The sequence below is a fragment of the Cloeon dipterum genome, chromosome 4 (assembly GCF_949628265.1).
Source record: "Cloeon dipterum chromosome 4, ieCloDipt1.1, whole genome shotgun sequence".
Lineage (NCBI taxonomy): Eukaryota > Metazoa > Arthropoda > Insecta > Ephemeroptera > Baetidae > Cloeon > Cloeon dipterum.
The window spans coordinates 21837644-21848890 of record NC_088789.1 but is presented as its reverse complement, the minus strand read 5'-3'; the positions used below and the strand labels follow the sequence as shown (position 1 = coordinate 21848890).

Sequence of the window (11247 nt, the reverse complement as noted above, 5' to 3'; positions counted from 1 at the left end):
CACCTTACGTCACATCCTTTCGGCGCCATCTTGCAAATTTCTTGTTTCAGTGAAGTAACACGTCTTCACCAACTAGGGAAACATGAGGTGAGTATTTTTCATCTATTTTAAAGACTTCTTGTGTACTATTTTGCTTCTAGTCAGTCTTAATCGATTGATTATTCCGTCGAAGAAAGATTTACCATGATAATAGTGCTGGTTGCGGGGAAATCGGTGGATATTTTGGTCTAAACACGGGCCGGCACGGCCATGTGCTTGGCGTTTGTCGCCATCCATCCAAATTTTATTTATTTCGCATGTATGATAACCGCTAAACGCTACGGACCAAGTGAATTTTTCCAATGAGTACATGCTTTTGATTTGAATTGAATATTATGTAGTTATTCGGGCTGATCGATTGTATATTTTACATACATAAACATGCGTTGAAAAATTTAAATGTCTAAAGGTACAGAAATAAAAAATGTCTATTGACAGGCAGCCCATGAGCACATGGATGTCTGTTATCAGTGCTTTTCACAATATTTTCTCATCACTCATGCGAATGCTGATAGTAAAGATGAAATGATCTCTAATCAGGGTTTTTTTTAATTTCAGTTCCCTTAAGCTACAGAAGAGGCTTGCCTCTTCGGTGATGCGTTGCGGCAAAAAGAAGGTTTGGTTAGATCCAAACGAGATTAATGAGATTGCCAATGCCAACTCAAGTAAGTGTTTTCTTACAATGCTGCCTAAGGAACGATTCTAATTTGAATTAAATTTTAGGGCAAAATATTCGTAAGCTCATCAAGGATGGGCTTATCATCAAGAAGCCGGTGGCCGTGCACTCCAGGGCGCGCGTCCGCAAGAACACTGAGGCCCGCAGAAAAGGCAGGCACTGCGGCCATGGAAAGAGGAAGGGCACAGCCAATGCCCGTATGCCCACAAAACAACTGTGGATCGATAGGATGCGTGTGCTTAGGCGCCTCCTTAAGAAATATAGAGAGGCTAAGAAAATCGACAAGCATCTCTATCACGCTCTTTACATGAAGGCAAAGGGTAATGTCTTCAAAAACAAGCGTGTTCTTATGGAGTACATCCACAAGAAGAAGGCCGAGAAGACCAGGACTAAGATGCTCACCGACCAGGCCGAGGCCCGCAGGCAGAAGGTGAAGGCAGCAAGGAAGCGAAGGGAGGAGAGAATTTCCCAGAAGAAGCTGGAGCTTCAGCAATCTTATGATACTGAGGCAGCCACCACCGCGCCTGCTAAGAAATAATTTCTCTCCCCTGCTCTTTGTTAAATAAATTTTGTCCATTGATATCAAATCTGTCACCAGCTACTTCCTCACTTTGATTTCACTCTTAAAATTAGTTGGAAATTAAGTTAACTTCTTATGTCATTCAAACAATTAAGTTGAATGGAATCAAATGCAGATTATTATTAACAGAATTCAATATTTGTTTAGAACAAATTATAACTTACAATGGAGGTGAGATGCATAGTAACTTTTTGCAAAATTCATATTTGATGAGAAAGTTTATGCTATTAATTACTCGAGTAAGAATGCAATTTTTCTGGCTTTTAAAATATTTGATTCATGGGACTTGTGATGAATAAGATTTAAATCAAGAATGAAAAATCTCATTTTCAAAATAATATTTTGTGAAATAAGTCATACTGAAATTACTTTTTATATAATGGACTTGAAAGTAAGTCCAATTTTAAGGATTTTCAGTAGTTGGAGTAATTGCGTCGATCCACGAATTGAGGTTTTTCTTATTGATGCCAAAGCTTGCCAGAGTGACATTTTGAGATTTGTAAAGTAGAGAAAAATCTGCACAAATCAAAATTAAATTTTAAAATCTTAAAATTTACATAAGTAAAATATGCTGAAAATAATTGAAATTTACGTAAGGCTAAAAGCTTTAAAATGATGGAATTCTGGTAGGAAAAAAATGATGGGCTCTCTTACTGAACAGCTGCTGAATCAGCCGTTCATTGTCGGACCACCTCAGCAGTAATAAAAAAACCATAGCACAGCTTTAGCTTACTGATGAGAATTCTGAATCAGAGATCAGTGATCATTGAAAATGTCCGGCTATGTTATTCTCTTAGGCTATATCAGGATTAACACAATACATAATTACTATTTCCAATACAGACAGGAAGAATAGATGTTTCGCAATGATGACACACGCATTTGGCGCCACATTTTAAATCTCGTCAATTCTAAAGCGGCAACGTCACATCATCCTACATAGTACCTACGCCATCTTGCAAACTTTTCCCTCCCTCATTCAATGTGGTGGAGTACCACGTTGAACACGCCTTCTCCTACTAAGAAAACATGAGGTGAGCATATTATTTCTTCTATTTTATAGACTTTTTGAGTACTATTTCACTTATAGTCAATCTGAATCAATTGATTATACCGTCTGTCAGACGATTTTTCGCGATAAAAGTGCTAGTTGCGGTGAAATTGGTGGATATTTTGATCCACAATCGGCCCGGCATAGCCATGCGCTTTGCGATTGTCGAAATCAACCCAAATTTATTTATTTCGTTTGATAAACGCTAAACTTTACGGACCAAGGGAATCTCTCTATTGAAATGCCTTCGATTAAAAATTGATAATGTCGAAATTCTGGCAGATGGATTGCTTATTATTTACAAAGTGTATGTCGTGTATGTTTGTAAACATGCATTGAAAACTATGGTATTGTATGATACATAATAGGGGACTCACGCTTTCCGCTCACTCATTATACTACTTATCGCCCTCTGACAGGAAAAATCAATGTAAAATGCCCTATCCTAGCGAAAGTGCGAGTCTTCCATGGTATTTTGTACAATTCAAAAGTCCATTGTCAGGCTGCGATGTCTGTTATCAGTGTCTTTCACAATATTTTGTCATCACTCATGCCGAATGCTGAGAGTAAAGATGAAATGATCTCTAATCAGGGTTTTTTTTAATTTCAGTTCCCTTAAGCTACAGAAGAGGCTTGCCTCTTCGGTTATGCGCTGCGGAAAGAAGAAAGTTTGGTTGGATCCAAACGAGATTAATGAGATTGCCAATGCAAACTCAAGTAAGTGTTTTCTTACAATGCTGCCAAGGGAACGATTCTAATTTGAATTAAATTTTAGGACAGAACATTCGTAAGCTCATTAAGGATGGGCTCATAATCAAGAAGCCAGTTGCGGTGCACTCCAGGGCGCGCGTCCGCAAGAACACGGAGGCCCGCAGAAAGGGCAGGCATTGCGGCCATGGAAAGAGGAAGGGCACAGCCAACGCCCGTATGCCCACAAAACAATTGTGGATTGACAGAATGCGCGTGCTTAGGCGCCTCCTTAAGAAATATAGAGAGGCTAAGAAAATCGACAAGCATCTCTATCACGCTCTTTACATGAAGGCAAAGGGTAATGTCTTCAAAAACAAGCGTGTTCTTATGGAGTACATCCATAAGAAGAAGGCAGAGAAGACTCGCACAAAGATGTTGACAGACCAGGCTGAGGCCCGCAGGCAGAAGGTGAAGGCGGCACGAAAGCGAAGGGAAGAGAGGATTTCGCAGAAGAAGCAGGAGCTTCGGCAACTGTATCAGAATGAAGCTGAGACTGAAACCACTGCTCCTGCCAAGAAGTAATCCTTCCCCCTCGTCTGTGTTTATTTAAATTGTCAATAAAATTGCATATAAGAGACCTGGCGCGTATTTGGTTTTGCTCTCCCATAATATAATTGTTCCGCCTACATAATTATCCAAAATGTTTTAGTGAGTTTGAATTGGAATTAAGTTCGCATAATGACAAACATGCACGTAAGTGAAGTTGGCGATATCGCCAGCCCATTTTTCAAAATTTTTAAAAGTAGTGAACTTGGCGATATCGCCAAAATTCCATTTCAACAAAAATACGTTCAGAGGGTTGAAAATAGCATCAACACACCACCCCCGAACACACAAAAGTGGTTCAAAGGGGGTTAAAACACACGTAAAAGCCGAAGAAAAGAGATAAAATGAAAATTAAACACTCAGCAGGGTTTAGCCACCTGGAAACCTCCTCAGGTGGACTCCAAATTTCATGTAGAACAAGATAGGATGGGTGCCGTAGTGGCTAAACCCTGCAGTCTACCCTGAAAAAGGGACGAAAGGGAGAAAATTGATGTTTTTTAGTTTTTTCCGCATTAAAACTATTTTGAACAGTGTCTGCAGGGTTTAGCCACCTGGAAACCTCCTCAGGTGGACTCCAAATTTCATGTAGAACAAGATAGGATGGGTGCCGAAGTGGCTAAACCCTGCAGTATACCCTTAAAAAGGGACGAAAGGGTGAAACATGCTGTTTAACGTAATTTTTCCACTTTAAAACTATTTTGAACACAGTCTCCAGGGTTTAGCCACCTGGAAACCTCCTCAGGTGGACTCCAAATTTCATGTAGAACAAGATAGGATGGGTGCCGAAGTGGCTAAACCCTGCAGACTGTGTTCAAAATAGTTTTAAAGTGGAAAAATTACGTTAAACATCGTGTTTCACCCTTTCGTCCCTTTTCAAGGGTAGACTGCAGGGTTTAGCCACTTCGGCACCCATCCTATCTTGTTCTACATGAAATTTGGAGTCCACCTGAGGAGGTTTCAAGGTGGCTAAACCCTGCAGACTGTGTTCAAAATAGTTTTAAAGTGGAAAAATTACTTTAAACAGCGTGTTTCACCCTTTCGTCCCTTTTCAAGGGTAGACTGCAGGGTTTAGCCACTTCGGCACCCATCCTATCTTGTTCTACATGAAATTTGGAGTCCACCTGAGGAGGTTTCAAGGTGGCTAAACCCTGCAGACTGTGTTCAAAATAGTTTTAAAGTGGAAAAATTATACGTTAAACATCGTGTTTCACCCTTTCGTCCCTTTTCAAGGGTAGACTGCAGGGTTTAGCCACTTCGGCACCCATCCTATCTTGTTCTACATGAAATTTGGAGTCCACCTGAGGAGGTTTCCATGTGGCTAAACCCTGCAGACACTGTTCAAAATAGTTTTAATGCGGAAAAAACTAAAAAACATCGTTTTTCACCCTTTCGTCCCTTTTTCAGGGTAGACTGCAGGGTTTAGCCACTTCGGCACCCATCCTATCTTGTTCTACATAAAATTTGGAGTCCACCTGAGGAGGTTTCAAGGTGGCTAAACCCTGCTGAGTGTTTAATTTTCATTTTATCTTTTTTCTACGGCTTTTACGTGTGTTTTAACCCCTTTGAACCACTTGTGTGTTCGGGGGTGGTGTATTGATGCTAATTTCAACCCTCTGAACGTATTTTTGTAGAAATCGAATTTTGGCGATATCGCCAAGTTCACTACTTTTAAAAATTTTGAAAAATGGGCTGGCGATATCGCCAACTTCACTAACGTCAAACATGCACATTGCACTGATAGGTTATGTAGTAAGAAAACCAGTCTGCAGGGTCTCTAAATGGCCCTTATTTCAAAACTTTGTGTTGAAACAATTTCCAGCGAGTGCTGGCGTGATTTAGCCGCCCAGTTAGCAAACAGGATCAAATAATTACCTCTTTGGCCTGCAATGCAGATCAGAGGGACAAATCGAGTTGAGCCACTTGGTAGGAGACTGGGGAACAGTATTAAGTAACACAAAATGGATTCATTTTAAGTATTTATTTATATCCTTGGGAAGGAATGTTCCAAACTAATGATGTGTATATTACAATAATTATTGCAAGAGCATAATCATTAATGTCGTAAGTTAAATGAGCATTCAAGAATTGCGCATCATGCGCTTCATCAAATTTTGTACACAACATTTCTCGGCAGTACAGTAAATTTCCTAGCTGCAAAATTGACATGTAAGTATATATATGCGTACAAGGAGTATAAGTTATATTGCTTGACTCTAAGACTAATGGTTAAAAGCAGCATCAAGAGATCCTTTTAAAATTCGATAAAATGCTCTCTAAAAGTCTACAGAGGAAATCACAGGAAATTCCGGTAAAAATCAATTCGCTGGTATAAAAAAACAGTTAGTCAACGTGGAATGTTAAAATGTGGTGTTTTCTAGTATTTTGCGCGGTTAGATCACAATAGCACAGGTGCTGGCTCGACGCATTATCAATGGCGCCATCTGCAACAGTTTAATAATAAAAAATAATCAGTAATGAAGAAGGAAAATTTCAATTTTTAAATGATGTCCCAAGTTTCCCTGATGTGCTTCACTTTATTTACGAATTAAAATATTAACCTAAAACATCTTCGCTTGATATTAGTCTATTTTCTACAAAAAAAACTCTGATTTTATATTAAATTGTAGGCTGATATTTGGGGAAATTTGATTTCTTCAATAATAGGAACTAACTGATCAACAAATATTATGTAATTTTATTTAAAATTTTAATTATGGTTCAGGATTTTAGATGAGTATTTATTTGTCTAATTTTCAGTTAGAGACTCCAATAATGATTGATTTTCAGATTTTTCAGCCAAATTTAAAACCATCCCTAGAGCCCAAAAGCCCAAACCCATATGATACAATCAAAAGTCAAATAAGCTCAACATTGGCGGTTATTTTTATAAAGAATAAACATTCATTTTTGGTTTTGAAAGTGGAGCTGTCATAAAATCACAATTTCCAATTAATTTTGAACATTCCTATTGCCCATTTTTTCGAGATGCAAAATAGTTTACTATGGATAATTTATTAATTCTTTAAAATAAATTGTTATCCTGTTTCCTCTTGACCTCAGAAAAAGATTGAGACAGCAAAATATTCACAAATTTATACTGTCGAAAGCAATCCAAAATTTGACAGAGAAACCAACCGAATTTCATTTCAAGGCACTGTAAATGCAAAAATAATGCAAAAGAATTGCAACTACTAAAATTGATAGATTATTGGTGGGAAATCGCGAAAAGCCAGTCTAAAACCATTTATAAAAATAAGTATTTTTCGGGGGGGGGGGGGGGAACCCTCCTATAAATTCCCAATCTTAATTAACCATAAAAGTGTATACCTGAGTCCAAGAGTTAGTGAGAGGGTCATAGGCTTCAACCAAATCCAAATACTGCGTGCCGTCGTGGCCGCCAACTGCCACGAGCCTGTCGCCCAAAACGCTGACGCCGACGCCGTCCCTCCCGACGCTCATTGGGGCTATGGAGGCCCACGTGTCCGTCTTGGGGTCGTACCTGAAATGAAAGAGTTGAGGTACTTCATATAACCATATTAATATTCTCTCACCTCTCGCAGCAGTCGAGCCTGGCCGCCGAGGGGTGCGAGGCTGGCGCGTCGTGCCCACCGCATACATAAATGCAGCCGTTCATAGCCACCACGCCAGCTCCGCCTCGCTGCTTGGCCATCGAGGCGCACGCTGTCCACTTGTTGGTGTACGGGTCATAGCACTCAACCGTCTTCAGACAAACGCTGCCGTCTCTGCCTCCGATAGCGTACAGTCTGTAGAAGATTTTTGGTGTTATATTTAGCAGCTGCTTTATCACGTTTGGTGTTTCTCAACACCCAAGTTATGGTTCAGGTTTTTTACAAATCAATTTCCCCAATTTTGTGCGCATGAAATTGCACACATAAATTTAGTTTATAATTTATTTTAGTAAAAATATAGAGGAAAAAAATATTTATACAAACGCCGCACTTAAAAGCTTCTCTATCTATAGAGCAAAATTTAGGGCTGTGAAAATAAGATGGTTTGTTTAGGGAAATAGGCACAGTCGACTATTTTTTACTGTTGTTTGGTACAAAATAGACGGCTTTTGACAGTTACTGAGTTTAAGAGACACAATTTTAGCCCAATTATCACGTTTTTCTGCTTAAATTTTGCAGTTTCCAATGTTCTTACCTAAACGTTATTAAACACTAACATGTCATTTTCTTGACACGCAGGAATGCTCCAAGAGCATGTTCTTAAATTAACAAAACATAAGTGAAAAATGTTTGACACAATATACCCAATTGATTTGATCTGGCTAAGTTTTTTTGGAAGCTATTTCGGACCCATTAAATTTTGTATCTTGGTCTTTAGGATAAAAATCTGGTATAATTAGTATATTGGTCTTTTGCCTCCTGATATTATATTAATATTTTATGATAAATAACAGGTCAAAACTAACTGGAATATAGGATAATTGCATAATTTGGTAAAAACAGTTTTTACCAATGCACTGCATTTTTATAAGAATTTACATGTGCTTTCCAAAACTTGCTGTTTTGTCTTTAAATCTTACGCACCTGTCCCCAAGCACAGCAACCCCGACCGTGGACCGCTGGAACGACATCGGGGCAACGTAGTTCCAGTCCCTGGTCTGCGGGTCCCAGCGTTCAACAGAGTTCAGGTAGCTCCAGCCGTCGTGGCCGCCGACCGCGTACAGCGGGCCTCCCAGGACTCCGACACCTTTCACGGCAGATTAGTGGACAAAATATTTGATTAATTCGTAATTACCTAGTCCATGGCGGGGTGTGGCCATGTTGGGCAGCGAGCTCCAAGTTTTTCTGGCAAAGTCGAAGCTCTCGACGATGCTCATTGTTTTCAAGCCATCCCTTCCACCGACGACCACGATTTTGCCATCCAAGAGCGCCACCCCGAATTGTAGCCTCTGGCCAGACATGTTGGCTACATGGCTCCACTTGTTGAGTCGCAGATCAAACCTCTCGATTGAATTGGCGCCTGTAGGAAATTCTGAGTTTACACTAAAATTGTGAATTTAAGAAGATCAACCATTTTTTTTATCTACCAATCGTCAATTGATCATTAAATGGACACTTCATAAAATTACATAATTTACCTAATTGTAAGAAACATCACAGGTGTACAACAGATATGAATAGAATAATATTACATTTCACTTGCACGCATGAGAGTAAATGGGATCTTCTCGCATTTTAAAAAGTGGTAGAAATTCACATATTCATCACACAAAAAACATTTTTACAAACAAGACCAGCCTTACTATGATATTTCTTATTAGTTCACGTCAGTAAACATTGAGAGTCATTTTTACTATTCTAAAAACAGTAAATCTGTCTGAATTAAATTCAAAATCAAGTAAAAAGAAGAATTTTTTGCTTGTGGGAGTACATTTGATCATTTAAAAATTTCCCAGTCAAAGTTTAGTCAAAAAATAATTTTGATGAATTATATATGAATTGCAAAAATTATTTTAAATGTAAAAGAAATCCACTTTGTTAATTAATTTTTTGGGGAGGAAGATGAATAAAATTGTTATACTTAAAGAACTAAATTAGCACTTTCTTATTAATATAACACGTTGATTGTGTAGATGCACATCCTTTTGAAAGACAATATCAAGGACCAAACTTAAGTTCTTAAGTTCAAAGGGTTGCAAGTGATTTGTAGTAAAAAATTAATTAGTTTTTAGTAGATCACCTGTCTATTTATTGTGAAGGAATATTAAAGTTTTTTCACCGCAAATGAAACCAATTTTCAGACAGAGTTCAACCATTTACAAAAAAAAGAGAAAAACTAAGAATTTTTCAATTAAAAATGAATGGATATAATTAAAATAAAATTATTCTGTGAATTATGTGAATTGTGCGGCTTCTCAGCTGTGGCGTAATTTATGAATTAAAGAATCAAATTTCAAGAGATGTCCCAAAGAAAAGTTTCATGACTGAGCATTTTAAATTCACCCAAATGCCAATCAAGAGGTTGCATTTAAAAAACTATGCCATATGATTCTGTACCTTTGCTTGAGTCGATTCCACCCACTGCGCACAGTGTGCCCACAGTGGACTTTCTGGGTCTGGTCCTGGCTGAGGAGAAGGTATCCTTTCGCTCTGGCAGCAGGTGAAACTTCATTGCCTCCATGATCAGTTCTTTGCATTTAGGGTCTTCGTTGAAGAGGGGATTGCTTTCAATGCGGTCAACAACAAACTGAAAAGTCCAATTTTGAGTTTGATTTCAGAATCTGGAATCCTTTCAACCTACCGATGGCGGAAGAAGGGGCAGCTTCACGTTTTCCAGCAGTTTAGAGACGTGCTCCTTCCTCGCATCCGGGGAGAATTTGAGCCAAGTTATCAGTGCCTTTGAGAGAATAAAAACTAATCTCAGCTGCTTAATGAAAGAGAGTATTTTACATTGACAACATCTTCTTCATTTGGCACATTTAAATCGTCAGAGGCGATCAGTTTGGCGAAAGTTTCAGCGTCTAGCTGCAGGAACTCTTGGTTGCCGACCACTTCCATGAAGTGCTCGGTGGTGAAGTTGTGCGCCTTCTCCAGCAGGCTCAGACAGCTTTGCGTGTCAGCGAACAGGGTGATTCCGATGCAGTTGGATGGATCCAGTCGCTTTTCTAGGAATTTGCTGCACGCGTCGGTAACCTGGCCACAAATTCATTACTAATTACATCCGAATTTTTACAAATGAACCACGCACTTGTGTAATTTGCAGAAGAGAAGAAGTAGCGAGCATCAACTCGACTGTGTCCTCTTTCAAATCCAGGCACCCTAATTAAATAAAATTGAATGTCATCAAAGTTCTATCAATAGACAATAGTCGCAAACCTGTATAGCAATAGTGGACCAGCTCCTGCAGGCAGTCAGGGTCAATGTCTCGCAGCACCACCTCAGTCTGGAATGATTCCTTCAGTCCATTGGAAAACATGGCTTCAAAGTACTCGCTGCACGCGCTTAGCACCAAACGGTGAGCGGGAATACGGTGATCCCCTTGTTTAATTAATGACGTGGTCAGTGTCTCCATTTTTCAGGTAAAGAAAATTAGATACTACCAACGCAGAGAACGATATCTGTGAGCTGTAGATTCTGCAGGCAAAATTCCATCCGCTGCAGGCTGCGTTCAGCGTGGTCAGAGCACCGAAAACTTTCATCCTGGGGGCTCTCCACAGCATCTTGCCTGTCCAGTAAAAAGGTTAAATTTAATATTTTAAGAGACATTTAGCTCTTTCCCAATTTTTAGAGAGAACAATAATTATTATAATACATACATAGTGTAAAAAGGATTTTTCGTGTTTTATTTATTTACAGCTTTACTCACATTGAAACCACACTTTCGTCGGAGGAGGCATTCATCACCTCAATCGTCTCCACACTTGTCTTCTCTTCAGCCATTTTCGTTCTTATTTTATACAAATTTGGCGTCTTCTATAAGTTGAGAGTCTGGCTTTAAAATTGTTGAGCACAATTAATCCTAAAGTTGCTTTAAAAAGCTAAAAATTCAGCGTGAAAGTCGAGTCTTCATGTTAGTGTTTTGGCCTGCTCTTTTCTCTTCTTTGATTTCCCACCCCAACAGCGGACTGTCTGTCAA

The 11247-nt window shown here is 39.1% G+C and overlaps 3 protein-coding genes across 4 annotated transcripts; 2 read left to right on the top strand and 1 right to left on the bottom strand.

Moving 5' to 3' along the window:
• Nucleotides 1–6: 6 nt before the first annotated feature.
• Nucleotides 7–1316, top strand: LOC135943251 (large ribosomal subunit protein eL19-like). Its single transcript, XM_065489704.1, has 3 exons — nucleotides 7–87; nucleotides 598–704; nucleotides 763–1316. The coding sequence occupies exons 1-3, from the start codon at nucleotides 83–85 to the stop codon at nucleotides 1251–1253; spliced, it is 603 nt and encodes a 200-aa protein (XP_065345776.1). The 5' UTR covers nucleotides 7–82; the 3' UTR covers nucleotides 1254–1316.
• A 962-nt stretch (nucleotides 1317–2278) lies between these two features.
• LOC135943250 (large ribosomal subunit protein eL19-like) lies at nucleotides 2279–3673 on the top strand. The gene is made up of 3 exons (XM_065489703.1): nucleotides 2279–2329; nucleotides 2957–3063; nucleotides 3122–3673. The coding sequence occupies exons 1-3, from the start codon at nucleotides 2325–2327 to the stop codon at nucleotides 3616–3618; spliced, it is 609 nt and encodes a 202-aa protein (XP_065345775.1). The 5' UTR covers nucleotides 2279–2324; the 3' UTR covers nucleotides 3619–3673.
• Nucleotides 3674–5605: 1932 nt separating this feature from the next.
• On the bottom strand, nucleotides 5606–11223 carry LOC135942842 (kelch-like protein 5). Of its 2 annotated transcripts, none has more exons than XM_065489169.1 (12): nucleotides 10978–11223; nucleotides 10712–10836; nucleotides 10488–10649; nucleotides 10360–10430; nucleotides 10062–10304; nucleotides 9913–10008; nucleotides 9669–9858; nucleotides 8407–8643; nucleotides 8196–8358; nucleotides 7194–7406; nucleotides 6970–7141; nucleotides 5606–6083 (listed from the first exon to the last, which is right to left on the bottom strand). In XM_065489169.1, exons 1-12 carry the CDS (start codon nucleotides 11049–11051, stop codon nucleotides 6033–6035), a joined length of 1797 nt encoding a protein of 598 aa, XP_065345241.1. In that variant the 5' UTR covers nucleotides 11052–11223; the 3' UTR covers nucleotides 5606–6032. The 2 variants fall into 2 exon arrangements, with proteins under 2 accessions (XP_065345241.1, XP_065345243.1); XM_065489171.1 differs by having other exon boundaries at nucleotides 8407–8631.
• Between the last annotated feature and the right edge of the window lie 24 nt (nucleotides 11224–11247).

Coding starts and splice junctions, on each gene's coding strand:
- LOC135943251 (XM_065489704.1), top strand. Junction 705..762: donor GATTGCCAATGCCAACTCAA/GTAAGTGTTTTC, acceptor ATTAAATTTTAG/GGCAAAATATTCGTAAGCTC.
- LOC135943250 (XM_065489703.1), top strand. Junction 3,064..3,121: donor GATTGCCAATGCAAACTCAA/GTAAGTGTTTTC, acceptor ATTAAATTTTAG/GACAGAACATTCGTAAGCTC.
- LOC135942842 (XM_065489169.1), bottom strand. CDS start 11,051: ATGGCTGAAGAGAAGACAAGTGTGGAGACGATTGAGGTGATGAATGCC. Junction 10,837..10,977: donor GACGAAAGTGTGGTTTCAAT/GTGAGTAAAGCT, acceptor TTTACTGGACAG/GCAAGATGCTGTGGAGAGCC. Junction 9,859..9,912: donor TGCCCCTTCTTCCGCCATCG/GTAGGTTGAAAG, acceptor TGGACTTTTCAG/TTTGTTGTTGACCGCATTGA.